Source organism: Leguminivora glycinivorella, chromosome 15, assembly GCF_023078275.1.
Source record: "Leguminivora glycinivorella isolate SPB_JAAS2020 chromosome 15, LegGlyc_1.1, whole genome shotgun sequence".
NCBI lineage: Eukaryota > Metazoa > Arthropoda > Insecta > Lepidoptera > Tortricidae > Leguminivora > Leguminivora glycinivorella.
In genome coordinates, this window is record NC_062985.1 from 17,844,577 (window position 1) to 17,871,901 (window position 27,325).

General features: G+C 38.8%; 5 protein-coding genes across 6 annotated transcripts; 3 read left to right on the forward strand and 2 right to left on the reverse strand.

Annotated features, from left to right (window-relative positions):
- The first annotated feature begins 623 nt into the window (after window positions 1-623).
- On the forward strand, window positions 624-2,052 carry LOC125233915 (beta-ureidopropionase-like). Its single transcript, XM_048140087.1, has one exon. The coding sequence runs from the start codon at window positions 812-814 to the stop codon at window positions 1,973-1,975; it is 1,164 nt and encodes a 387-aa protein (XP_047996044.1). The 5' UTR covers window positions 624-811; the 3' UTR covers window positions 1,976-2,052.
- A 266-nt stretch (window positions 2,053-2,318) lies between these two features.
- On the reverse strand, window positions 2,319-3,823 carry LOC125233994 (eukaryotic translation initiation factor 2 subunit 2). The gene has a single exon (XM_048140173.1). The coding sequence runs from the start codon at window positions 3,725-3,727 to the stop codon at window positions 2,801-2,803; it is 927 nt and encodes a 308-aa protein (XP_047996130.1). The 5' UTR covers window positions 3,728-3,823; the 3' UTR covers window positions 2,319-2,800.
- A 100-nt stretch (window positions 3,824-3,923) lies between these two features.
- LOC125233993 (28S ribosomal protein S30, mitochondrial) lies at window positions 3,924-10,226 on the forward strand. The gene is made up of 5 exons (XM_048140172.1): window positions 3,924-4,476; window positions 5,224-5,365; window positions 6,720-6,861; window positions 7,804-7,959; window positions 9,216-10,226. Exons 1-5 carry the CDS (start codon window positions 4,034-4,036, stop codon window positions 9,983-9,985), a joined length of 1,653 nt encoding a protein of 550 aa, XP_047996129.1. The 5' UTR covers window positions 3,924-4,033; the 3' UTR covers window positions 9,986-10,226.
- A 646-nt stretch (window positions 10,227-10,872) lies between these two features.
- LOC125233933 (putative elongator complex protein 1) lies at window positions 10,873-23,811 on the forward strand. Its single transcript, XM_048140106.1, has 8 exons — window positions 10,873-11,253; window positions 12,145-12,367; window positions 12,988-15,436; window positions 17,544-17,710; window positions 18,624-18,843; window positions 20,350-20,554; window positions 22,663-22,813; window positions 23,141-23,811. Exons 1-8 carry the CDS (start codon window positions 10,912-10,914, stop codon window positions 23,203-23,205), a joined length of 3,822 nt encoding a protein of 1,273 aa, XP_047996063.1. The 5' UTR covers window positions 10,873-10,911; the 3' UTR covers window positions 23,206-23,811.
- Window positions 23,247-27,254, reverse strand: LOC125233934 (leucine-rich repeat protein 1). Of its 2 annotated transcripts, none has more exons than XM_048140108.1 (4): window positions 26,955-27,254; window positions 26,310-26,401; window positions 25,216-25,370; window positions 23,247-24,249 (listed from the first exon to the last, which is right to left on the reverse strand). In XM_048140108.1, exons 1-4 carry the CDS (start codon window positions 27,169-27,171, stop codon window positions 23,835-23,837), a joined length of 879 nt encoding a protein of 292 aa, XP_047996065.1. In that variant the 5' UTR covers window positions 27,172-27,254; the 3' UTR covers window positions 23,247-23,834. The 2 variants fall into 2 exon arrangements, with proteins under 2 accessions (XP_047996065.1, XP_047996064.1); XM_048140107.1 differs by having other exon boundaries at window positions 26,601-27,254.
- Between the last annotated feature and the right edge of the window lie 71 nt (window positions 27,255-27,325).

Sequence of the window (27,325 nt, forward strand, 5' to 3'; positions counted from 1 at the left end):
CAACGGTTCCACCAGCCCTTTGTGAAACCCCTTGGCCAAGATACGAGCCGCTGTTTACACATTGGCGAACCAATCACTTGGCATTGGCTCTTCATGAAAGATGGACGTGGAATGAAAAAATCTAGGAAATTCTTGGTCATAGACGTTGTCAGAAAAAAAATATTAAAAAATAATAACCCCGTAGTAAAATTGAATTATTTGCAATATAAACAATTTTTTGAATATTCTGATAAGAACATTTATCTTTTTTAGGAAATACATTAAACATTTGCAAGGTTATTTTATTTCCTAAAATCTACACTATTATTGGCATTCATAATAATTAACACAGCATTACAGATAAACTTATTATTTTCGTAAATATATCACTACTGTCCTCTCTGACGGCTGACGACCAACTGAATGAAGCGCCAACGTGTAAACGCAGTTGGCCATTGGCGCCAAGATCCTTTGATGTGTGGACAAAAAACCGACACGAATCGGTTGGCCGGCAAGCGCAAGCGCCAACTGCCAACTTACGGCCAAGTAGCCCTCTACACACATGGCCAAGGGGGTTGGTGGAACTGTTGGCCATGTGTGTACAGCGGCCATTACACTTTTATCACCCGCCGCCCGCCGTATCACCTTGGAGGTGGGAGGGGTCGCTCACGCCTAGATAAGATAAGATAAAGTTTGTTTGCCACACAACTTTTGGATTAGTTTCAGTAGCAGTAGCAGTGGCAATTGTTATGTTGCCTTTGACTTGTTGCTAACTTTTTTTCCCTAGTTTGTGCGTTTCAAAGTTCATTGGCAATAAAACAGTTTAATTAATATGGCAGCTTCTTCTGAACTAGTAAGCCTTGACGAACTTGTTGCGAGTTCACTTTCAGGGTTGGCACTGAATGAATTCAATAGAATTCACTATGGAAGAATTGATCACCACGCAATAAAAATTAAAGACTGCAACAAGCAGTCCGCTACTGACAACTCCTTTGAAATTGCTGCTTATGAATTTCCTGCGAAGCCTGAAGAAACTAGAAATCCGAGACTAGTGAAAGTGGGGGTAGTTCAACATTCGATTGCAACAACTACCGATAAACCTATAGTCGAGCAGAGAGAGGCAATATTCAACAAAATTCGCAAAATTATAACTGCTGCTGGCGAGGAAGGGGTAAATGTATTATGTTTACAAGAAGCATGGAGTATGCCATTTGCGTTTTGTACTAGAGAGAAGCAACCTTGGTGCGAGTTTGCGGAATCTGCTGAAGATGGCCCAAGCACGCAATTTTTAAAGGACTTGGCTGTGAAGTATGACATGGTCATTGTATCTCCTATTCTTGAAAGAGATGAAGCCCATGGTGAAACCATATGGAATACAGCTGTGGTCATTAATGAGCAGGGCAAAGTCATCGGAAAACATAGGAAGAACCACATTCCACGAGTTGGGGACTTCAATGAGTCCACCTACTACTTTGAAGGCAACACTGGTCACCCTGTTTTCCAGACCAAGTATGGCAAGATTGCAATAAACATTTGTTATGGCCGCCACCATCCTCAGAACTGGATGATGTTTGGTATAAATGGAGCAGAGATTGTATTCAACCCATCAGCCACAGTGGCTGGCTTGAGTGAACATCTGTGGGCAGTGGAAGCCCGTAATGCTGCTATTGCTAACAGCTATTTCACTGCTGCTATTAACAGAGTTGGATCAGAGCAGTTCCCCAATGAGTTTACTTCGGGAGATGGAAAACCAGCTCACAAGGAGTTTGGCCATTTCTATGGTTCAAGCTACATGACAGCCCCTGATGGCTGCCGAACTCCAGGCTTGTCTAGAGTCAAGGATGGACTGCTGATTGCCCAGATGGACTTGAATCTCTGTCGTCAGGTCAAAGATAAATGGGGTTTCACTATGACTCAGCGTCTGGATCTGTATGCTGAGAGCCTTGCCAAGGCTATTAAGCCTGATTACAAACCCCAAATTATCCGCAATAATTAATAAATATAATCTCATGTTACAATTATCTAAGTCAAAAATGAATTGGCCATATATTATTATACTATTGTTATCTTTTACATTGTTTATTATTTAAAATTTGATTGTAACTGTTTACTTGTAACCTGTCACTGCAATGTCACAGTTTCGTTTTCTTTCAACCCCTTATTTGCCAAGAGTGGCACTGAAGCTTTAGTAGTTTCATGTGTTCTGCCTACCCCTTTATGGGATACAGGCGTGATTGTATGTATGTATGTATGTATGTACTGTTTACTTTTTGATATGTTGTTTTTCTATTTACATACCTTCTTATTTTATATAGAAGGTAAATCAAATAAAACTATCATATTTTATAAAACATTGTGTAATGAGAATAATACAGAAGTGAGCTATACATAAATATAGGGACTGGAATGAGGTACATCCAGATAAATAAAGAAATTATTATAATGATGGTGTAACATCTATTGAGACATCCTGCATTTCCACAGATGTTTCACAATCATTAACAAATTAAAATCAAGTTTCATAATCACCCATTCTTCATTTCATTAATTATACATAATTAGATGCAAAAAACATCTAAGGAGCTAAGAATAATCAAATGCTGCTTGAAACCAAATATTTAATAATATTCATAATAATACAAATTTGAAGATACACATTATCTTCATATTTTATTTATTCATATCTACCTAACTTGCAATTGCACAGGCATTCATTTACAGAGTTCAGCACCAGATTTACAGTAAAAATGAAGCAAGGAAGATGAGCTGCATGTACCCCAGATCCATGACTGTTATTTGTTTATCACTAAGCACTAATGTTCTATGCAGTCTTTGCACGCATGGCCGCACGCTTGCCCGTGACGGCCTGGAAACCGGACTTGATGCTAGCGACAGAGCAACGGGACCCGCAGGTCTCACACTGAAGGAAGAACAACCGAGTATCTTTCTGTAAAATGGTATCGGGTGAGCGACAGGTATGGCATGTGACATATTCCTTGATATACCGACGTAACACATTCTCTATTTGTTTCTGTTGGAAGCGACCCTTGATGATAAGTTGGCTGTTGCCGTCCACAGAGCCGCTGGTACCTAACTCGGCCAGTAAAAAGTCTAGTAAATGCTTAGGCTGACGATGCAGTGTTTTGCAAATTTCTGTAAAGTTGGCAAAGGATGTTTTCTTTGTTCCGATCCTAACAACTTGAGGGGGTCGCATGATGAACTTCTGCTTCTTGCCGGAGACCATGCTGGGGTTCTTCTCGCGCATGATGTCGAAAACGCGCTCGAGCAGCTCATCGTACGTGTAGTCGCGGTCGGAGCCGATCCAGTCGCCGTGCACGTCCTCCGCGTTCTCTTTCTCCTCGTCGCGCCCCTCCTCGTCCGCCATCAGCTCGTCCACGGTTTTCTTCTTCTTCTTTTTCTTGGCCGTGAAGTCTATGTCCAAGTCCAGGTCGTCCACAACCTCTTCCTCCTGCAGGGGCTCCTCGGCCGGGGGCCGCTCTTCTCTCGTGTCCGGCAACGCATTCTCTATATCTTCCAAATTAAACGTCTTCTTTTTCTTCTTCTTCTTTTTACCGAAGTTGTCTAAATCAAGGTTATCGTCCTCTGGCACGTCGACGTCACCCGTGTCCGCGGGAGCCTCCATGCTCGTGCTCTCACCCTGCTCCGCGAGTGCGGCGTCCATGTCGAAGCCGGTCTTCTTCTTCTTCTTTTTCTTTAAAGAAGGATCGAATATCATATCATCATCCATGGTTATTTCAAAAAATTCTAGTCACACTTGATACGAAACTTGGTTATAATTTCCCTGGCAGGTTGCTCCTGTCAAATCGCAAATTGCATCAGCTTTTGTCAGGGCTGACAACGTCTCAACAAAAAGAACAGTTTGTTTTCATTGCGCATTTTATTTGACACTAATTTTAATGCCATGTTAAAAAAAGTTCTTATTTAAGTTAACAATCCTAAACAACGCCTCTAAAACGTCTAAAATCATACATAACCTCAAAAAATCGCGATTCAATAAAAAATAAACGCAAGAATTTTTAAATGGTAATCTAAAATGAATTTTATAAAAGTTCACAGAACGTTCCCCAGACTAAAAAAGGTATTGCTCAGAAGATCATCTCAGGCAGCAGCGCTTGAAGAAAATGAGTATACCGAAACCCCGGAATATCCTCCAATTCTGGATGTATCCAATAAAGGTGTGAGGCTTCGAAAGAGGGAAGCTACCCATGAGAACATAAAGAATTTGAAGACTGTGGAGGAGAAGCAGATTGCTTTAAACTTGCCCCGTTATTATGGTTGGGGTTGTGTTATGTTTACGGAGGACAGGGTGCCGTATAACGCTTTGCCTATGGTTCAGAGTTACACAAGAACTCACTTTATAGCTCAAGATAATCTGCCAGATTTGTACACAGAAGTGGCGTCCGCGGCGGACGGGGTTGTGGCTGAGATAAGGTTGTTAGTGGAGGATGCTATTGCTATTGAATATGAAGGCGTGCAGTAAGTTTTATCATGATTTTGTCACAGAATATATAATAGTACAAGTACAGATGGCTCACTCCTTTGGTGTTTACAAAATGCCGCCATTCTAAATTCTTACCTACATTAACAAACGGACCGCACGCGAGCACCCGACATTGAATTCTATTGCGCCGCGCGAAGGTCGTCGCCCCTGAATGGGCCGCGAATTCGCGGCCGCCGGCATGTACTTGTAGCGCGGCGATAGAATCGCGGAGTGAGCCGCCCCTGATTTTGTGTAGCTTGAACCCAACAATATTCATGTATGACTAGATTTATTTAGCCTAATTCCAACTAATATATTTATTTTTTATAAGACATCAAAAATTATAAACTAATAAGTTATAAATCATGTAAATTAACCTAAATCTAAATATATTTAGGCTATAGCCTAAATTAAAAGTAAAATAAAAATTCCCCCTTCGGCAATGTTCCGTAGATGCTGGCACCATTACCTCTCTGAATCGCAACACTTATCCAACTTAGTACAATAAAATCGATAATCCAGTTCTGAACTCACACTACCATAGGTTGAAGGTTTATAGTTTTTAATTACAAGTAAAATTCTAAAATGAATCTTCAACTTACATTTAATAAGCTTTCTAGCTTAGATAAGAAACTTGTAAGTTTTTATTTGCAGCCCTGTGTTGCTACGAAAATTAAATTTGATATTAATATATTGATAAAATACTATTTTATTGATGACATATATTTACATTTGGCTTCCAGGCATAATTTCACACCTGCCGACTCTTCAAAATCTGTGGAACGTCAAAAAGAAGATCATCTGGCTAAGAACATTGCCAGACAAGTGAACAGGATCATCAGCAATAATTTATCAGATAAAGTGCCTCACATATTACCAGCTCAGGTATGTTTAATGTTCCTAGAGCCATAAAAGGGTGTAGCAGGATAGGCCTTCAAAAATTGCCCCCAAAGCTTTGAGTTGGAAATTAATGAAAAAAAAAAATGAAAATGAAAAAAGTTTTTTATATAAATTAACAATTACAAAAAATCGCGACCCTGTGTCCTGAGCTAGGAAACCCTGTGTTACAGGACGCAGTTTCATCGCACTAGTACCTTAATCTATATTATAAAACTATACAATTTGTATAGCGAGTTGCATAAGGAAGTACAAAGAGCTTACAAATAACATTTTTTATTTTTTGTGTAATGTAATATATTTAAATTTAAATAGTTTGGTATCAACACTGAGCTGCATGTACGTACGAGTATTTACTTGAATGTACGGGTATGTATCTGTTAGTGTGTGAGAGATTTATACTATAATATGAATATGATATGAGGATATTAATAATATTAATACCAGTTGATGCCCTGTCAAGAGAAAATGCTTCATAGTTCATACCAATTTTTAACCCTCTACTGCCACCTGGACCCTCACGGCATGCATTTTAACCGAATAAGGTTTTTATTTTATTCACAAAAATTATAAAACAGATAAATATGAAATTTTGCACAAATGTTACTCTAATTAATATTAAACTATCAAAAACAATATCAGCTCTCTACTTACTTATTTTCATGAAAAATAATAATTAAGAAATGAAACAGCCTGTATAACAATTTGGGTCGTCGTTTTAGGGTTAAATGGGGTTCCAGATGGCAGTAGAGGGTTAAAAGATCCGCCTGAGTGGAGAGCACTGCAACATACAGCAACTTATGGTGGTCACGACCCTCAGTCATGAGGTTTCGATGTAGAAGAATGCATGTTAACCCTAGATTTGTATAAGCATCGCAAAGCCGGGAATCAAACCTGCGTCTCCAGCTAGACGCTAGCGTGCTAAACCGTTACACCAGCTCGACTGCCGAGGTACCCGTCGAAATTTCTCTAGTGCATGTTATCTCTGATACCCACCTATCCAAAATGGCCCTCACCTGGAATGTACCCGGAAAGCGCAAACCATGCCGCCCTAAATCGACCTGGCGTCGTTCGGTTCAGCAGGAGCTCAGGGTGCTAGACATGGGGTGGGAGGAGGTCACTCACACTGCCCAAGACCGGAGTAAATGGAGAAATATGATTCGAGCCCTACACCCCAGCAGAGGGTAACAGGATGTAAAGAAGAAGAAGAAGATGTTATCTCTGAAGGCTAGGTGCCTGAGACCAACTCTAAGGGCGAGCAATTTGTGCTTGCACATCCTATATGAATCCTTTTGCAGGATTACGATATAGCGAGAGAGCCATCTCTAAATTTTTTTTTCAGGTGGATTATGATCCCCGGCATGAGGCGTTCTGGTATGTGGGCGGTGTGAACCCATCAAGAAAGTTAATTCGCAAAAGAGCAGAATTCCCTTGGCTCAGGGATAAGTTACAGGAGCCCCAAGACAGAGCAGTGCAGTATTTAGGTAATTATTACATGTCTTTGAATATACAGGGTGTCCCATAAACCAACGCCGGAATAAAAAAGGGGGGAGGGCTATCATATTAAGCGGATTTTTTCTTAATGAAAATGTCCTATGACCCCCTTTTACGCTTTGCGGCTTTGGTTTACGGGACCCCCGTAGTACATTATTTGCCCTAACAAAACTGAATCACTCAATGAAACGAAATAGTACATTACGATACAAGTGCGTAAAAATATAATGAACCACTTCTCGAACTAGTGCGTAAAAAAAACACCATCTGTACTGAAAAGTTTTTCAGTACAGCTGGTGTTTTTTTGCGCACTAGTGCGAGAAGTGGTTCATTATACGTCAGGTCGAAACTTCGAAGGTCCATCTGTACTGAAAAACGTCGTACGATACACGTGCAAAAAGGAAATTCGTAACTCGTGTCGATTTAAAACACTCCCTTCGGTCGTGTTTTAATTTATCGCCACTCGTTTCGAACTTCCTTTTTTACGCACTTGTATCGTAATATACTATTTTAGTACAGATGGTCTTTCGTACATCAGTCTTTTTTACGCACTTGTATCTTAATGTACTATTATCAAATGATGTTTCGCACATTAGTTCCGAAAAAACTCATTGATATTCGAACCCGCGACCTTCAGATTGAAAGTCGCACTTACCACTAGGCCACCAGCGCTTCATCCTTTTGACTACGGTAAGAATAAAATGTAAGGGACCATCCACACTCATAAGACGCATGTCTTGCGGCGCGCAACGGACGTCTCCGCCACGCCGCCCGAATGTAATTCAAAAAACGTCTCCTCAGAACATTTTGTATAGGAAGGACGTAAGACGCGCCCCAGGCGGCGTGGCGCGCGCCGACGGCCGTTCCGCGCCGCGAGACACGCGACGCCTGAGTTTGGACGGTCCCTAACATGTATTTATTTTACTTTTCAGGGAAGCCATTACTAACGCTCAGAGGTCATTTGCCTTTGAAGCCGCTGATCCCATACAGTGAAGCCACGAACCCGGAGTTTAAAGTGCCGAAGTTCACATATGTGCCGCAAAACGTCGGATATGTCATGAAGCATCGACATGCTACCAACATACCAGGTAAAATAGGCCTTTTATTATGTTGCCTTAATTCTTTTATTCTCCATTAATTCCACATAACTTGATTTTCCTCCTAATATTGTCTTCGGTTACCGCTATAGTTACTCATGAAATAAAACTATGGAAACGGAATCGTATATTTAGTTTAGTTTTTAAGTTATTACTAACATAATATGGATGTATTGTTGTCCGAAATAAATGCTTTCATTTCATTTCATTCATTTCATTTCATTTCATAAATCACAAATCAAATCACAAATCGTTTATTTGCCAAAAAATATCTACATAGGTACATTTTCAAGCAGAACTTAACATAATTACACTTTTGCCATTAAGGTTATATCCGTCGGCCCCAAACTATGTAGGCGCAGCCTGTATCTCGGGAACCGAATAAAATTAATCCGTTTCCATAGTTTTATTTGATTTTCCTCCTTTACGCACTTGTATCCTAGTTACATTTTCAGTACAGATGGTGTTTTTTTACGCACTAGTGCGAGAAGTGGTTTATTACAATTATTACCTATATGTCAGGTCGAAACTTCGGAGGGCCAGATGGCAGATACAGATGGCTGTACAGATGTACTGAAAAACGTCGTACGATACACGTGCAGAAAGGAAATTCGTAACTCGTGTGGATTTAAAACACTCCCTTCGGTCGCGTTTTAATTAATCGCCACTCGTTTCGAACTTCCTTTTTTTCGCACTTGTATCGTAATGTACTATTTCAGTACAGATGGTGGTTTTTTATCGTACTAGTGCGAGAAGTGGGTAATTTATTTGTCAGGCCGAAAAACGTCGTACAATACACGTGCGAAAAGGAAATTCATAACTCGTGTCGATTTATAACACTCCCTTTGGTTGTGCTTCAATGTATCGCCACTCGTTTTTACTTTTCGAATTTGTATCGTACGACGTTTTTCAGTACAGGGGGCCCTTTGCAGTTTCAACCTGTTAAAAAATGAACCACTAGTGTAATAAAAAAGCACCATCTGTACTGAAAACAAATGAGAGATGAATAAGAGTAGAAAAACCCCCGACCGCCACATAAGTAGTAGACCGATTTTCATGAAACATGGCTAAGAACACTCCCGACTTACTCAGATTTCAGACGAAAAAAAACTTAAATCCAAATCGGTTCATCCATTCGGGAGCTACGATGCCACAGACAGACACGCCAAACTTATAACACCCCGAGTTTTTGCGTCGGGGTTTAAAAACATTATAAACAAATTACAAATTAAGTATTTTATCCTCAGGTTATTGGCCAGGTGACTACGACGAATTCGGCCTACTTTCCATCCACGGCCGTAGCCACTTACTCAGCCGAAAGCCGTCCTTCGGCCCCGAAGACAACATAGAGGCTCTCCACTGCCAAGCCTTAAAAGCCAGTTTTGGCTGGCTAGCCGCCCAGGCCAACTACCAAGGATTCACGACTTTCAACGACCTCACTTACCCACTAGCAACGCAAACTGTCATCACCAACGGTCAAATCTGGTCTTTATACGCATACCAACTCAATACTATGCTTATGCATAATGAAAATATAGACACAAACCCGAAGCATAATATTTGCTACGGTACACAACCTATGAAACTCTTCGATACTATCGAAGACGGTAAAGTAAAAGGTTTAAATGAAAGTGTATTAAAAATGCTTGTTCAGTTCTACATGAATACACCAGAAGAACGAGATCATGATATGAAACCATACTTAGACAAAGAAGAATCAGTGATCGCTGACATTGAAGATGATAATAGAAGAATCTGGCTCGAAAATACATACAAGCATATAGTATCTAACAGACCTAAGCATGAATTACCTCCAGAAATATACCTCTGGGAGCGCATTTACAAGATTCAGCATAATACTAGGTTCTTTGAGAAGAAGCGAAGACCATTTGAGCTTGGTATTAACCCGTACCGTAGGAAGCTTAGTGAGCATCTTCCTCCTTATATCCCGAAGGTACTCAGGCCGTATCCGAAGTGCCGAAAGAAGTTTGAGACGACTTACTATCCAAAAATATAAATAGAGCAAAGGTCACGTATATATATATATTAGCACTATGTAATGTTAAGCATTATTTTATTATGATATACAAACAGCTAGTTTTTCAGTGCTATTTGACTTTAGTATTCACTTTTTACGAAATTTGTGCAAAAACATTACATGGTGCCAATTAAGACTATGTCACACGAAGAACATAGTGTCCTTTATTTCAATCTAGTAATCATTAGTTTAGGTCTTATTAATAAAAATTGATTCAATAGACGTTTTTTATTTGTTTTAAGTATTTTCAATTGTTGCGTTCGTCATAAGTATATCAAAAAAAAAAAACAAGCCACCCATATGATTTATATTTATAACATACGAGGCAAACGAGAAGACAGGTCGCCTGCTGACAGACCAGCTGCTGCACCGAACACTTAAAGCAGGACCACTAAGACCAAGTAAAACTTTCATTTCGCTGCCGTGCTCACTGATCTAAGAAGAAGAAATACAGTCTCGTGTCTTCAGAATAAATTAACTACTACTTTAAATAAAATAAATAGATTGTCCGCTTCCATTATAAACTGGCAACATTAAGCCGGGTGACAATGGCTCGACCAATCATCAGCGGCCTTTTGTCTGGTGTTGCCAAAATACTCTACATAAAATTCTCACATAGTATCAAATTCTGGGGGTGACTATTACCGGTATTATCTGTATTACGGTAGCTTATGACACTATGAAATCTGTTTATTTACCATTTTAATAAATAATAAAGCTATAAATGTATAGGCAAAGGTATAAATGTGTAAGTAAACTCAAATAATATTTTTGCCAACGCTGTTTAAGAACATACCCCAATTCGCGCAATGCGCAGACTGCGCAGTTACGTCAACGTCAAATGTCAAGTTGACACAACGTGTTGGAGGGCTATGTTTGTGTATACTTTCGGTAAAACTTAAATCATGAAAAACTTGGAACTCTGGCACGTAAACGTGCGCAACCTGGTCACTAACAATGAGGACCAGCTCGCCACATTCTGTTACGGCCACGGCGAGGGCAATTTCACTGGGGAACTGTACTCATGTTCACATAACCTTATAGTGAGTAACTTCGATGAAGGTGGAGAAGTGAAGTGGACTAAGGATTTAAGTGAGGTTGCGTCTCCGGATAATAGTCCAGTGAATGTGACGTACCTGTCGTTGTCGAATGCCTTGTGTGTAGGGCTTGCCAATGGAGAGTTGTATACGATTTCGGAGATGGGAACCAGCTGTGAGCTTGCTGGGGTTTGTCAGGCTGGATTGCTGGTAAGATTTTTGTTTTAATAAAACTATTTCATGAAGAATAGTCTGAGGTCGGAGTTGCATATTGTTTTCTAGCTATCACAATTATATAACAGTAATTATCCAATTCAAATTAAAAATGACACTAAAATAGTTGAAAATAGCCTTTTAGGGCCAGTTGCATCAACCACATTTGACAGACACATCATCGTCACGCAGCAGACGTCTATGGAACTTCCCATTTACTAAAATATAACAAATGCTTTAATGGTGATAGACAGTTTGGTAAAATATAACAAATGCTTTAATGGTGATAGACAGTTTGGTAAAATATAACAAATGCTTTAATGGTGATAGACAGTTTGGTAAAATATAACAAATGCTGTAATGGTGATAGACAGTTTGGTAAAATATAACAAATGCTTTAATGGTGATAGACAGTTTGGTAAAATATAACAAATGCTGTAATGGTGATAGACAGTTTGGTAAAATATAACAAATGCTTTAATGGTGATAGACAGTTTGGTGCAACCAACCCTTAGTCTCTCCTCCTTATCCTTAATTTACCTTCTAATGACTGATTTGATGGTGTGTTTGATAAGTTATTTTGTTTGAAAAATGTGTTCGAATTACATACTACCAGTCAATCCTCCCTTTGTAACCGGTAAACACCTAGAATAAAAATATCTGCAAGGGAACAATTATGTACAATTTTTTTTTATGTCCTTAGTGTTCAATGCACATATTATGCACCTTTTTTGTTATTTTCTGTTTGGCCTAAAGGTTGACTGGTAGAAAATGCCATGTAACTGTACAACCGCCTTTTGTAACTGTATATTTTTGTTTTTTACTGTGCAATAACGTTTAAATAAAAAAAAAATTAAATAAATAATTAATATTAATTTATTATTTTAGGCAATGGAGTGGAGCCCAGACCAAGAGCTACTAGTTTTGGTAACAAAAGACATGAACACTATTTTAATGTCCTGCACATTTGATCCCATCCATGAGACAAACATCTTCGACCAAGAGTTTGGGGAGAAGCAGTTCATCACAGTCGGGTGGGGGAAGAAGGAAACTCAGTTCCATGGCTCTGAGGGCAAGCAAGCTGCTAAACTGAAAACTGAAGTTAGTGGAGGTAAGAAAAAAAAATTATGCAGAAATTGCACATGAAATAGAATATTGGTATTTCAAGCCACACACACACAGACCACACCAGCCACACACCAGCCAGATTTTCCAAACTATTTGCCCATAGAAATTGCACATAAAATACAATATTTTTATGAGATGAGAGAGACAGATTATGTCTAAAATATTTTATTGTTTTACTTTATATTCTTTAAATGCTTGCTACCTTATTTAGCCTTTTTAACCCCCAACGAAAAATTGTTATGTTATAAGTTTGACGTATCTGTCTGTTTGTGTGTGTGTATCTGTCTGTGGCATTGTAGCTCCTGAACAGATAAATCGATTTAGATTTCCTTTTTTTTTTGTTTGAAAGCTGAATTAGTTGGGAGTGTTCTTAGCCATGTTTCATGAAAACCAGTCCACTAAGTTGGGGGTTTTAAAAAAAAAAAATTTATGGCTTAGAAACAACTGCAGTACTTTGGGCATGCAACTGGAATTTATATAAACTTAAGATTTTTTTCTGAAGATGCAAATAAGTCTGACATTGATAGAAATATATGTTTGCAATATAGAGTGGTAGAAGGATGTCTAAAAACCACTTTATTAATCTTTAAATTTTTACTACAGATGCAGATGCCAATAATGCAGTAAAAATATCTTGGAGAGGAGATGGCAACTTATATGCAGTAGGTTTCCTCATGGATGGCATCAGAAGATTCAAAGTCTTTGACAGAGAAGGCCATCTTCAGTACACCAGTGAAAAACAACCAGGTTTGGAGGCAAACCTCTCATGGAGACCCAGTGGTAATGTCATAGCAACCACACAAAGAATTAATGACAAATATGTAGTAGCTTTCTTTGAAAAGAACGGTTTGAAGCATGGTGGTTTCGATATACCGGTTGACGCACAAACAGAAGTACAGGATCTAGTTTGGAGCTCAGATTCTGAAATATTAGCATTACAATGCTATAATACTGCTACTAGCTCACACAGTTTGCTCTTATTTACGACTGGTAATTACCACTGGTATCTGAAACAGACATTAACATTCAATAGTTACCAGAAAATAAGCAAGATTATCTGGGACAATGATTTTGAAGTCGCTAACAACAAGAAGTTACACATAGTTTTAACTAATGGCCAGTATTTTACATATTCTTGGATATGGAATATTAATCACAGTAGAGGGAAAAGCAGTAATGATGATGCGGTAGTTATTGTTATAGATGGCAAGAAAGCGTTAGCTACTGGGTTTAGGCAAACTGTTGTGCCTCCACCTATGGCAAGTCTTGAATTAGAGATGAACTCAAGTGTAAACTCCGTTCATTTTGCTCCCGATAAAAATGATGATTCTGATCACGATTCTAACACTTTCTTTGTGTGTACCGCAGATAATAAGCTAGAGTTTTACAGACAAACTGAAAAGTTTCCTTTAAAGTACGAATTGTTTAAGACTCTTACGTTAGAAAAGTATAATTTCCCATTCCAATATTACAACTGGTTCTGGTTGAACCCAGACACTATAATCTGCACTGAAGTTGACAATAACAACAGTTATTTCATATCAGAATATAATATAAAATCTGACGAAATCACGAAAATAAATACAGAGTCTTTACCAGAACCAGTAGTGAGGGTCGAACCTCATCCGAAAGAAAATTCAGCTGTTTACCTCCAACTTCTTAATGGTGATATAATGCTTTACACACTTGGAGGATCCATGGAACCACAAGAAGTCTCATTTTCTGTCGCGTGCCCTTCTTTCAATGTAATAAACGTCAGTGATGAAGTCCACTTTTTAAGCCTAACACACAAAGGAACTATGTATTTAGATGACGAGAAAATCTTAAATAATGTCAGTTCTTTCTACGTTCATACTCATTTCCTCTTATTGACAACTCTTCAACACGTCCTTCTATGCGTGGAATTAAATCCGTCAGGCTTAAATGCGTTAAAAGAATACCAAAAAAATGAATCTACAGATGTTTATAAAAGGAAAATCGAGAGAGGTGCGAAGCTAGTCATAGCTGTACCAAATGAAACTAGAACTGTGTTCCAAATGCCTAGAGGAAATCTTGAAGGGATACAACCAAGACCTCTGTCTCTAAAAATAATAGGAGAATATCTAGATAACTGTAAATACTATGAGGCATTTGATTTAATGAGAAAACAAAGGATTAATCTAAATCTGATCTATGATCATGATCCAGAGAAGTTTGAAAAATCAATTGACATATTTTTAGACGCAATTCAAAATAATACATGGCTCAGTCTATTCCTATCTGATTTAGAAAACGCTGATGTTACGAAATCGATGTACTCGAGCAGTTATGTAGACAAAAAAGATGTTAAGAGAGAAAATAACTCTAAAATACAAAAAATCTGTGAAACTATAAGGACTCATTTGATAAAAAGGCCAGATAAAGATGCTAAAATCTTGCCAATTCTTACAACTTATGTTAAAATGAATACTGTTGAAGATTTAGAAGCAGCTTTGACTGTTATAAAAGATCTGAAGACGAAAGAAAGTACCAGCAAGCTACCTGTAAGTTCAGATGAAGCTTTAAAATACTTATTGTACATGGTTGATGTTAATCAACTCTTTGATGTGGGACTAGGGATGTATGACTTCGATTTAGTTCTGTTAGTAGCTAACAAATCTCAAAAAGACCCTAAGGAATATGTTCCAATGTTAAACGACTTTAACGCAATGGAAGAAAATTATAAGAGATTCTCTATAAACAAACAGTTGAAAAGATTTACCAGAGCAGTGGAATGTCTAGCGAAATGTGGGGAAGATAAATACGACGAATTGAAAACTTTTGTTAAATATCACAGTCTGTATAGGGAAGCCTTAAGACTGTTTACAAACGAAGATTCAATTTACAATGAAATAGCGGAAGATTTTGGGCTACATTTGAGACTGAAGAAACAATACACTGAGGCAGGCGTTATTTATGAACGTGCTAACAATATTGAGAAGGCTATTGAATGTTATAAAGATGCCTTAGAATGGGAATTGGTGGTCAAACTATTATGTACAAGGTCGAAGGATGAACAATCTGTTACATGCTGGTATGTATTATAATATAATCTTAGATTAAATAGCAATTGAAAGGACTTTGAATATATTTAACTTATTGATAAGCAGAAACATCTGCAGTCGATGCCAAGTCTTCTTCTTCTTTGCCTGTCCCTCTTCCCAGTTCATCTGGGGTCGGGTCTCCTTGTATTTCTGCGCCAAAGTGCTCTGTTCTGGCTTGTCTGCGTACTCAGGTTCTCACTCAGAATCTCTTTTTGCATGTCTGACCACCAGGTATCGGGTCGTCTTCCCCTTCCTCGGGATTGGTTGGGTATCTTTAGGGCTTTCTTAACAGAATGGTCCTCATCCCGTCTGAGGATATGGCCGTACCAGCGCAGCCGGCTTTCCTTCACCTTTTCAACTATCGGTGCTACCTTAAACGATCCTCGGATATGTTCGTTTCGGACCTTATCCAGTCTGGTAACTCCTCCCGCCCATCTCAGCATTTTCATTTCGCTGGTGTGGAGCTTTTGTTGGTGTACTTTCTTAAACGTCCAGCACTCTGCACCATATGTCATGGCTGGTCGAACCACCGTTTTGTAAACTTTTCCTTTTACTCTAACAGGCATTTTGTGATCGCAGAGGACACTAGATAGTGATCTCCATTTAAGCCATCCGATGTTGACACGGAAGACGTAGATCACTACGTCTTTATCGACTTTTGCATCCGAAGTAAGCACCGAGCCTAGATACTTGAAACTGTTTACTTTGGGTAGTGCTTGATTGTCTATATAAATGTTGCATCCAGTTTCTTCTGTACCTCCAAAGTTACATTCTAAGTATTCGGTTTTACTCCGACTTATACGTAGCCCGTGACTTTCTATGCGTGTTGTCCACTGACAGAATATTTCCTGAAGGTCTGCTGCATTTTTCGATAGTAAGACGATATCATCCGCGTAAAGCATACATTCTGGTGTTGGCTTTTGTATGTCTCTGGTGATGTAGTCCATGCACATGTTAAACAGTACAGGGCTTAAAGCTGATCCTTGATGGACCCCTACTTCTACGCCGAATGCATCGCTAAGGCCGGCAGGGCTTTTTACATGTGTTTTGGTGTTTTTATACATATCTTGGACTATAGTTATGTAGTACTCTGGGATGTTTTGCTTTCTCATCGCCTGCCATACTAGCCTTCGAGGGACTCTATCGAAAGCTTTTTCTAAATCGATGAAAATGAGATATAAATTTTCTTTATTCAAACGGTGTTTTTCCATCACAATCCTGAGTGTTTGGATAGCATCGATCGTCGTCATCTGCAGTCGATGCCAAGTGTTTTAGAATAAATTCTAAGGTGGAATATTATTGGATGAGACTTGAACTCACGGCCTTGGTATTTTCCGCATTTAAATGTATTCTAAACTTAGAATATAAGCGCAATGGGTCGAACTCCTTACTTATTATGAATTTCGCGCCCTGCCCTCAATAAGTACAATAGCAACATGGTACCTATTTACTACTACTTTACACATACTTAAAACCAAATTCCAAATCATGTGATAGTTATTTGTTATACAAGGGGGCAAAGTTGCACCGAGTGTAACACAAAACTTTTCCCCTCACTATAGCGAGGAATCTACAACGCAAAAAATGCGTTTATCACTGCTTCCAGTAGTCCCACAGGTGGTATATCATCTTTATACTAGATTCACCTACTTTTATCAATTTTAAAGCAGTTAATTTGACTTTATTCAAGGTTAACCTCTAGCGACCCACCATACAAAAAATTTGCCAATCAAATTTGAATCAATGGCTTTATAAAACAGGGCTGAATTTTATTTTTTTGAAAATCGAACGAATCAAAACAAAAGCAACTCAATTCTATTTAACGATTCAAATTCCATCGTAGGTATTTTGTCCTAGTATTAGGACATTGAACCCCAGGAGGTTAAATTACTTTACCCACTAGTGGATAAAATGCGTTTTTACCCGCTGGTATTAAAGGACAAAACACGTTTTTCCGAGATAGTGAGGGGAAAATATATTTTCCACACACTTGCTGCTCATAACAAGGATAGGCAAGGCGCTTGCGCGCACAATATCGTCTCGTGTGTAATGACCAAATTAGCACACTTTTACCATAATGTAATCTTTCTTTTCTAGGGAGCTGGCGAACGGTCTGAAAGAGGAAAAGCGTTACAAAGAAGGTCTGACGTTACTAGAGCAGTTTTGCTCCGACAAGGCCGAGATAGTGAAGTACGCTATCGAAGGCCGACAGTTCAAGTCTGCCCTGCGACTCTGTTCCATGTATAAGCTTAGTGAGCTTCAAGGTATGTTTTAATGTACACCTTCTAGTATATATTATTCTAGTGTATAGTTCGTCGAGTTACCTTCAACTACCAATGTCTATATTTCTTCGGAACCTTTCAAAGGCCGCAAGAGACAAAGCGACTTCTAATTAATATAAGCTCATAATAATAAGCTGAAAATTAAAGTGTCAAAAGGGGCCTCTACGTGTTGGCTTCAGCTCCACGCACGCCTCTCAAAGGTCCGGAATACCCTAGTGTTTCCGTGACGGGAAAGAAAAACTCAAAATTATAAATTCACTGTGCTTTTCTGGATTTCGTCTGAAGACTGTAGATGGTTAGCTTAGCTAAATCATTATGTTATGATTCTTGTATATGATCCATGTGCAAAACATTCATAATCTCTTACAAAATATAACGGTAATAAATCTGTAGGGGGTAGGGCATAGCGAATGATATTCCGCTTTGTGTGGTAGGGCACAGCACAGCGGATATCATCTCGCTCGAATCTAGAGCAGAGCCCAACTGGGGTAGTACCTCCGCCTTACAGAAGACCGCAGCCAAATAGCACTAGACCCTACTCATAGTGTTGTGTTCCTGCCAGTGAGTAAGGCTGCCAGAGCTCAACGAGGGTGCGGTGTGCTGATGACGGGAGGACTTACGGAACTGACTTATTCCGTCTATTGTCCTTTGAGTCGTCGGCAACCGGCAACCCGAACCCTCCTTGGAACTTGTACACTCCTTTTTGCTGTGTATTTAACGCAGCAAAAGGGAGTGTACAAGTTTCTAATGGGGTGGGTACGCGCATGTGACACTCTGAGTTGCAGGCGTCCATAGGTTACGGGACCGCTTTCCATCAGGCGGATCGTACGCTTGTTTGCCATCGACGTAGTTTAAAAAAAAATATCTACCATTCAGGTATGAATATTCTTTCCAGATGACCACCTCCTCCCATCGGTCATGGAAGAATACACCAACCTCCAAGAGCTGGTCGAACGCAACTGGGCCACATTCACCAAGCACAGGGACCGTCTATTCGTTGTCCGGGAAACCAAGAGGAGCGCGCCGGAGATCGACGTGACTTACGCGAATAAGGACAGCGACTTGTACTCTGATGCTGGCAGTACGGTGGCTTCTTCCAATTCGAGGAGTTCTGGGTATGAATTTAATGTTTCATAGGTTAAAAATATCAACCATATTGTTAAGAGGGCTTTCGTGTGAAAAACAGTGAAATCGCAACCTAGCGCTTGATTATACCGTGTGTGGTATCAAATTAAAGGGCTTTGCAAGTAGTTTACAAATATATATCACATTATAGGACTTTTTCTACTTGGTCTAACAAAATATGAGAAAATGTCCAGTGGTAATGATTGTACCGGTGAAGGCTGGTTTTCAAAAAATTGCCAAAAATAAACAATAGCAATTTATAATCACTAAGGCATAACAGCAATTTAAGTAAACGTTGCAGATTATAAAAATCAAGATAATAAGATGCTCTAACTGAAACTTGAATTAAATAAATCTATTGGATAACGGAAAGTGTAGTATTTCACCGACTAAAACTATCAATTTTACATTCTTTTGACGTTTTTTTTGAAAGCACCCTTAAGACAATTTTTATTTATATCTGTCTTTATAATGAAAACATGATGATGATGATGTGATCCTGTTATGCTTCTTTAGAGACAGGGCTCTTATCTATCTAATCGATGGCAACAAGGCATTTTTTTGTAGCGCCATCTATGTGTGGTGTAGTGTATGCCCGTTCTTAGGCGGTCGCATTTTAATGTATGGGATGGTATGATCTTATATTTAATCTATGGTTCAATTTGACTCAATGGTTGAATTTGGTTCAATGGGACTGTGGGATATGGGTTAAATTGTGGCATAGGCGAGAGGCTTTCTTCTTCTTTCAACCCCTTTTTGCCAAGAGTGGCACTGAAACTTAGTAGTTCATGTGCTCTGCTTACCCCTTTATGGGATACAGGCGTGATTATATGTATGTATGTATGATTCAATTTAAAAATACCTTGTAGGTTCTATACTACCAAATATGAACAGCACTTGATACTTAAAAGTTTATTATCAATATAGGATATTACAGTGCTTAACGCGATCGTACAAATTCGTAACACAGATCGAATAGCCTGCGCGCAGCCTTCCGGCGCCGAGTAGCGTAACCGACTGGCGAGGGCCAGCAAAGGGATGAAGGGAATGCCGGGCGCGCACGAGTTATCACGAGCGCGCCCGAAGTGTACCGAGCAGTTCAAATCGCGCGGCGCGGGAGCGAGGCGCGCAGGCAACAAATATTCAAACTTATTTAAAAGCTTACGTATATTCTAATATATCGTTACATACATATTTATTTGTTAGCAAAGACACATATATTTATTTTAATCTAATGTGTGTTGCTACAACCTCTAAATTTTGTATGGCACTTGCAATTTTTTTTTTAATTATAAACTGGCCAGTGATTGACCTTAGTCGCACCTGATGGAAAGTGACGACAAGGCCGAGGTTGTAGCTCACTGGTTCAGTAATAGCCTATTCACTCTTGACTTGAATTCACCCAGATTGTATTCGCCCGGGAATACAGATGAGGGGAGCATGTTCCATTCCTTAGCAGTTCGCATTACCGGTACTCAACTGATATCCTTTTACAGCCGCACCTTCCGATCAAGCAAGAACCGTAGAAAACACGAACGCAAAGTAGCTTCACTAAAAGAGGGCTCTCAATATGAAGATGTCGCTTTAGTGATGGCCTTACACAACCTGATCACATCTACCTTCGAGTTGAGACTTCAGGGCAGAGAGCTCAACACAGCTCTGAGCTGTCTCAACAAGGACCATGAGGCGTTTCTTCTACAGGTATGATAAATAACCTAACCACAAAATTAAAATTTTGGAAAAACCCCGACCGCGTCATAGTGGACCGATTTTCATGAAACATGGCTAAGAACACTCCCGAGTAACTCGGCTTTCAAACAAAAAAAAAACTGAATCTAAATCGGTTCATCCGTTCGGGAGCTACGATGCCACAGACAGACACACACACAGACAAACAGACACGTCATAATTATAACACCCCGTCGTTTTTGCGTCGGGGGTTAAAAATTATGCCAAACCAAAAAAGGAAGATTTGTTTTGAGCTTCAGCTTGGCAAAGAATTCCAAAAATCGGCATAAGCAATAGTTTTTACGTAAGCTATCTACCATATGACCTTCCAAACTCAGATCTGATTAGGTTGCCTCGCGTTGTTCTCCTTCACCGAAAAGCGTCTGGCAAATATCAGGTGAGAATTTAATTAAAACCGCGACCTCTGGATTAAAAATCGCACGCTTTTATATAGTACGTTGCTTCTGGAAAGTTATGTATGAAAATATTGGCATAATTAATGGTAGATTTTTTTTGGTTGAGATATGTACATTATAGGCCGAAGTTATTTTTCATCAACCCTCCCCATCTCTCCCCCCTCTGCGTCACCCCTCTTCCCCCCCTTAAATAGCCGAAAATGTAGTTTTTCGCGATTTCTGACAAAACCGTTGAAGATACAGAAAAAGCGTGTAGGAACAAAGTAATTCTTAATAAATTTACTACAAATCATTCATTAACACTTTGGTTCTAGCACTTATAGTTTTCGCGTGATCCATCACGAAAGTTGGTCCTGGTGCTGCAATTTTCTTTAGTGAATGTTAAGTTTTCTCCCAAATTGCTTACGAAATCTGTTTGATATTACTAAAATATTATAAACTGAAAATGAATTTCAGGGGGAAAAATCACTACCATGGGTGGAACTTGAACTCACGGCTTCTGGATTGAAACTCCAGGGCTCTACCAACAGCTACCAAAAGCTCATCCCCAGTCATCGATATACTATATGGATCAATGGTACTCCTAGCGACTATTACCGTGAAAATATTACGTCTTAAATAGTTACTGGAATTCCAAGACATATTGGAAATTCCACCCATGGTAGTGATTTTTCCCCCTTAATTTTATTTTAGTCATGGGTTACAATATTTTAGTCATATCAGGCAAATTTCGACGATTTCGTAAGCATTTTGGGCGAAAACTTAACATTCATTAAAGAAAATTGCAGCAAAGGACCAACTTTCGTGACGGATCACGGGAAAACTATAAGTGCTAGAACCAAAGTGTTAATGAATGATTTGTAGTAAATTTATCAAGGATTACTTCCTTCCTACGCGCCTTTTCTGTATCTTCAACGGTTTTGTCAGAAATCGAGAAAAACCGCATTTTCGGCACTTTAAGGGAGGGTAGAGAGGTGACGCAGAGGGGGGAGGAGTGGGGAGGGTTGATGAAAAATAACTTCAGTCTATAACGTACATATTTCAATTAAAAAAAACCTTCCATTAATTATGCCGTAATTTTAGCTAATTTCCCCCTACTAATAGGCCACCACATTATCTTATTGTGCTCATTTCAGGAAGCAAAATTGAACACTGTTTATAGATTATGGTGCATTAGGGTAATTCCGAATGACAAAAATGCTCTGGTAATTCCGAAAAGGGAAGCTTGATACAATGGAAATAATGGTGATTTTTATGTGACTTTCGTTATTAGACGACTTTCGGAGTTACCCTAATGCACTATAAAAATAAAATATATGTATTTTTACAAGCTTTTATTCTACTTGCCTCCTTGTTAGTATGTTTGGGTCAAAACGTAGAAGCTAAATTTGACCCACTTCCCGGTTTCCGATTAAGCTGAAATTTTGCACACATATGTAAATCACGTGACAGTGCAATATTATGGTATCATGGAGCTGATCTGATGATGGAGAAGAAAGGTGGTCATAGGAGCTCTGTTATGAAACGTCGTATCCCCATCGAGTAAGGGTTTTTTAGAAACGTCTTGGAGAGCAGTAGATGACTGTTGAAAGAAAGGTACAGTCGGCGATAAAAGCTTGTGTCAAAAATGAAATATTTGCAAAAAAACTTATTTATTTGTTTCAGACATGCCTAGAAAAGGTACTAAAAGAAATGAAGGATAGCTTCAAGGACATTTGGACGAACGAGCTAGTTATAGAGGCGACCAACGCCGCCATAGCGGCCCTGAATGTTCCGGAGGGCACGAGTGTACTGCCTCAGGGTATAGGGTCCCTTGGTAAGTGTTTCAAGTAGTTAGTGAACACTCACTTTGAATCATCATCCTCCTTGCGTTATCCCGGCATTTGCCACGGCTCATGGCAGCCTGGTCCACTTTGACAACTAATCCCAAGATTTGGCGTAGGCACTAGTTTTATAAAAGCGACTGCCATCTGACCTTAAGTTTAGTATCAATTTAAGCTGAAATGCCTGAAGTGGTGTTTTTCTACAAAGCCTTTGTTCCGTTTTTTACTTTAATTGTTACATGGAATTTAGCGTATAGAACTTTTACAGGTTTTAACTATAGGTGTTAATAGCGTTTATAAGGTTAAATTTTCTATTTCAGAACCCCATATGAGGATAGCGCCTATTATTCAAGACATAAGCTGGAAGCTTGATGGCCTGAACTAGTAAAAGAAGGATTACATGCAAGAAAATTAAAGTACATAATGTATATTCATTCAAAATGTATTTAATAAGTTAAAAATGTTTATAAAAAGATTGAATACAAGCTTTTATCATTTAGAACGCTTTTCTTATTTACTAACCAGAGTATTATGTTACGACAGAGTTTTTTTAGATCTTTAATATCATATGTGAGTGTGTTTAGTAAAACGTCCCACTTTGTCGGTGACCATTAAGGCGACATTTACTTGTATCTTTATATGAATAAGCTGACAAAGCGGCTTTATAGCAATCGACAAAGTGGGACGTTTTCCCGTGCACACTCACATATATCCATTCAATTTCATTTTACAACACAATCAGGTCAGCCTATTGGTAGTACCAGAACACATTATTTTGACTAAAGTATGCCAAATCCCTTTTTTTTTTATACTACGTGGGTGGCAATCAAGCATTCGGTCCGCCTGATGGAAAGCGGTCACCGTAACCTATGGACGCCTGAAACTCAAGGAGTGTCACAGGCGCGTTGCCAACCTATTAGAAACTTGCCTCATTGCTTCCCCCATTTTAAATCCTTAGAAGTTTTTCGTCAGTTACATAAAATCTGGTATATTATCTTAAATTTAATCAGTCAATCATCTGCTAAAACACCTGGGAGAGCAATAATAACACTCAAAAGCAACGGTACTACTTCTGTTATTGTCAAACACAACAACTCTAAAAAAGTCTTTAAGCTCATACTCTTTATTCCTAAAATACATGTCATTCACTACAGGCATACCACACACACACATATTCGCATTGTCCAGAAACTCTACCAGTGTCCATGGTATTATATTAGGTGCGTAGAACATTTTATGTTTAAGAACCACTTTTGATGATAAATGTACTAAACTGCCGACGTAGAAGTCCCATGGTGAGTGTTGTTTTAATTCTGGATTTTCTAGGCTATGATTGAAATTGTTAGAAGAGATGTCTAGGTATTCTAAATTGCATTGCATTAGACTGCAGGGAAGCGAGGCAAGTGTGTTTCTTGATATGGTTAAGTACCTGAAATGTTAAAAGTTAGACAATAATAAATTCAGCATGTTACCAAATTTGCTAAAAAAGAACAAACACAAAAAAAAATTCTAAGGTAGGTAAATTTTATGTTTTTCCTACTCAGAGTCCCGCCCAGAAGCCCTTTCGACCTAGGATAAAAAACAAGAGACAAAAAAATGGTTCAAAATTTTCTATTACTTTGCATACTTTCCACTTTGTAACCGCTGTACAAAGTGTTTGGAAAATAGTAACAAAGTGGAAAAATTAAATTTGGGACGATTTTTTCCGCCTAGTAGGATGGAAAGGGCTCGTGATTCTGAGTAGGAGAAACATAAAATTTAGCTATTTAAGAAGAAAAAGTTTTTGAATCTTGTTTTGCGAAAATGTCCTAGTTGTTATGAACACTGCAGAACTTTTATTCCCGAAACTTATGTACAATGTCAAGTTTTAACTTATGCCAACAATTTGTACAATGTTCTCATTTTTAGAAAGACAAACTTGAATATCGGTTACTTTGGTTGTGTTGCGGATGGTCTCATTTCTGATACGATCTCGCAAAGAGACTCCTAGCATAGCCCTCTCCATTGCCCTTTGGGTGACCTTGAGCTTTCTTATGAGGCCCATTGTAAGCGACCACGTTTCAGTACCGTATGTCATCACTGGCAACACACACTGATCAAACGGAATACTGGACGAAAAGACGTATCGTAGCTTCCCGAACGCTGCCCAACCGAGGCAAGAACAAGGTGGACTGATGACCTGGTGAAGGTCGCAGGAGTCCGCTGGATGCGGGTGGCGCAGGACAGGTCATTGTGGCAATCTTTGGGGGAGGCCTATGTCCAGCAGTGGACGTCTTTCGGCTGATATGATGATGATGATGATGAAACTTGAATATGTCTCAATAACTTTGCAATCTATAGTTGCATATTATGAATAAAGGCAAAGGTTTTAAATAACAATATTATATTTGCCTACCTTAATGTGCCAATTCGTCCGAGAGGTCCAGGTAGTTTTTCCAGCTGATTATTGTCCAGTTTGAGAGTTACTAGCTTTTGCAGTTTCCAGATTGGCTTTGGTAACTGTGTCAACTGGTTGCTGCTAAGGTCCAACAGTTTCAGAGATTTGGTTATCTGTAAAAAATATTGTTGGTTATACTATAAATTTAGCTTATTGAAATGGTAGTGTGACAATGTGGGCTAGTATTTTTATTGCTTCTGGCCATATAGATACATACATACATACAACATACAATCACGCCTGTATCCCATAAAGGGGTAGGCAGAACACTGAAACTAATAAAAAGCTTCAGTGCCACTCTTGGCAAATAAGGGGTTGAAAGAAAACGAAACTGTGACATTGCAGTGACAGGTTGCCAGCCTCTCGCCTATGCCACAATTTAACCCATATCCCATAGTCGCCTTCTACGACACCCACGGGAAGAAAGGGGGTGGTGAAATTCTTAACCCGTCACCACACAGGCAATATAGATACTTGGATAAAAAGGATACAATATACCATTTAATTTAGTTTATTTCAACAATTAAAAAGGGATTTGTCTTTACAAGTTCTTTTATTTCTTGAACAGGGGCCCATTCCTCGAAGCTACAAGTTACAATATACAAGTGGTTGTCAATGTCTAATATGACATGTTGGAGAGTGACTTCCGCTTGTAACTTTCAGTTTTGAGAAATGGGCCCCAGATAGAGACCAAATGCATAATTCAAAACTATTATTGCCTGCTGCGCCGCGGTCCCGGGTTCGAATCCCGGTAAGGGCATTTATTTGTGTGATGAGCACAGATATTTGTTCCTGAGTCATGGATGTTTTCTATGTATATAAGTATTTATATATTATATATATCGTTCTCTGAGTACCCACAACACAAGCCTTCTTGAGCTTACCGTGGGCCTCAGTCAATCTGTGTAAGAATGTCCTATAATATTTATTTATTATTTATTATTATTTCACAGTCTGTTGCTCACAAATTACTGTTCAATTTGAGAAGAAATTCAAACAAACTAAAATAATTTGATAAAGCTAGGAAGTATCTTAACATGTTACAAGTTTACCTGAGGTCCAAATAGCCATTTCCAATTTATATCCTTCTGGGCACCTAGTTTATTATTGGACAAGTACAGCTCAGACAAATTTGGCATTCTACCTGTAAGGAAAATGTTAGATATTAAGAAATATAATGTCAATTAGCACATAAGGTTTAACCGTTAGTGTTAATTGTATACAATAAATAAATTGAAATTGAAATAAATAAAATTCTAACCAGTTAAAAAAAAAAAAAATTGATGTACAGTTAATATGCAAAGTTAACATTCAAACATCTTCGAAGCCACATGAATAATTACCAAATTCTGGAGGTATCTTGTCAATTTCATTATTACTTAAATCAAGTACTGTTAGAAGCTTTAACAACAATATGTCTCTTCTAAAATTACATAATCCAAGCCCATTTATATGCAGAGATTCTAATGTTCTCGGTAGACCTTTCACAGGAAATTCACTGCGGGCATGAATAACAAGTTTTGTGGGTGCATTGTCCTTAGAAGTCACGCTTATACTCGACAATGTACCAAGTTGTAAGTCCTTCGCATCTCCTGTTATACACGACTTGAGTATTCTCATAAAACACTTCAGCTGTATAGTCTCGCTTTTAATGCACAAATCGTGTGGAGGCTCTTCAAATCTTATCGTAGCTTTACCTTCATTTAAACATTTCACGAACACTTGTTTTATACTTTTCACCCTGTACTTCGTTCCAGTTTTATTTACTGATGAGAAATATAATATAAAATACTCCGTTTCTGACTTCGGTTCCTTGCCGATGGCTAAAGTTGATTTCAAATACTTCCCACTTTTTCTTACATTTAGAGCATTGTGGAGTCTATTCACAACTTCTACTTGGCACTGTAGTTTCATTGTTTAGTTATGACCGAAATAAGTAGTAAAATATTCATGAATTAACGAGATAACTAGTTTCTCGCGCCAAAGGCAGTCGCGAAGTTCGCGAACCTGTGAAATCTGTCATAACAGATAAACGTCAAAATGACAGCAATTGTGAATGGTCTTATTT

What these genes read in the sequence shown, in the direction of transcription:
- LOC125233934 (XM_048140107.1), bottom strand. Translation starts at nt 27,171, where the DNA reads ATGAAACTACAGTGCCAAGTAGAAGTTGTGAATAGACTCCACAATGCT. An exon ending in CAAGATACCTCCAGAATTTG is followed by an intron (nt 26,402 to 26,600) that starts GTAATTATTCAT and finishes TTTTCCTTACAG; the next exon opens with GTAGAATGCCAAATTTGTCT. An exon ending in GGACGAATTGGCACATTAAG is followed by an intron (nt 24,250 to 25,215) that starts GTAGGCAAATAT and finishes TTAACATTTCAG; the next exon opens with GTACTTAACCATATCAAGAA.
- LOC125233993 (XM_048140172.1), top strand. Translation starts at nt 4,034, where the DNA reads ATGAATTTTATAAAAGTTCACAGAACGTTCCCCAGACTAAAAAAGGTA. An exon ending in CTCACATATTACCAGCTCAG is followed by an intron (nt 5,366 to 6,719) that starts GTATGTTTAATG and finishes TTTTTTTTTCAG; the next exon opens with GTGGATTATGATCCCCGGCA. An exon ending in ACATGCTACCAACATACCAG is followed by an intron (nt 7,960 to 9,215) that starts GTAAAATAGGCC and finishes TTTTATCCTCAG; the next exon opens with GTTATTGGCCAGGTGACTAC.
- LOC125233933 (XM_048140106.1), top strand. Translation starts at nt 10,912, where the DNA reads ATGAAAAACTTGGAACTCTGGCACGTAAACGTGCGCAACCTGGTCACT. An exon ending in GAAAACTGAAGTTAGTGGAG is followed by an intron (nt 12,368 to 12,987) that starts GTAAGAAAAAAA and finishes TTTTTACTACAG; the next exon opens with ATGCAGATGCCAATAATGCA. An exon ending in TCCAATTCGAGGAGTTCTGG is followed by an intron (nt 18,844 to 20,349) that starts GTATGAATTTAA and finishes ATCCTTTTACAG; the next exon opens with CCGCACCTTCCGATCAAGCA.
- LOC125233915 (XM_048140087.1), top strand. Translation starts at nt 812, where the DNA reads ATGGCAGCTTCTTCTGAACTAGTAAGCCTTGACGAACTTGTTGCGAGT.
- LOC125233994 (XM_048140173.1), bottom strand. Translation starts at nt 3,727, where the DNA reads ATGGATGATGATATGATATTCGATCCTTCTTTAAAGAAAAAGAAGAAG.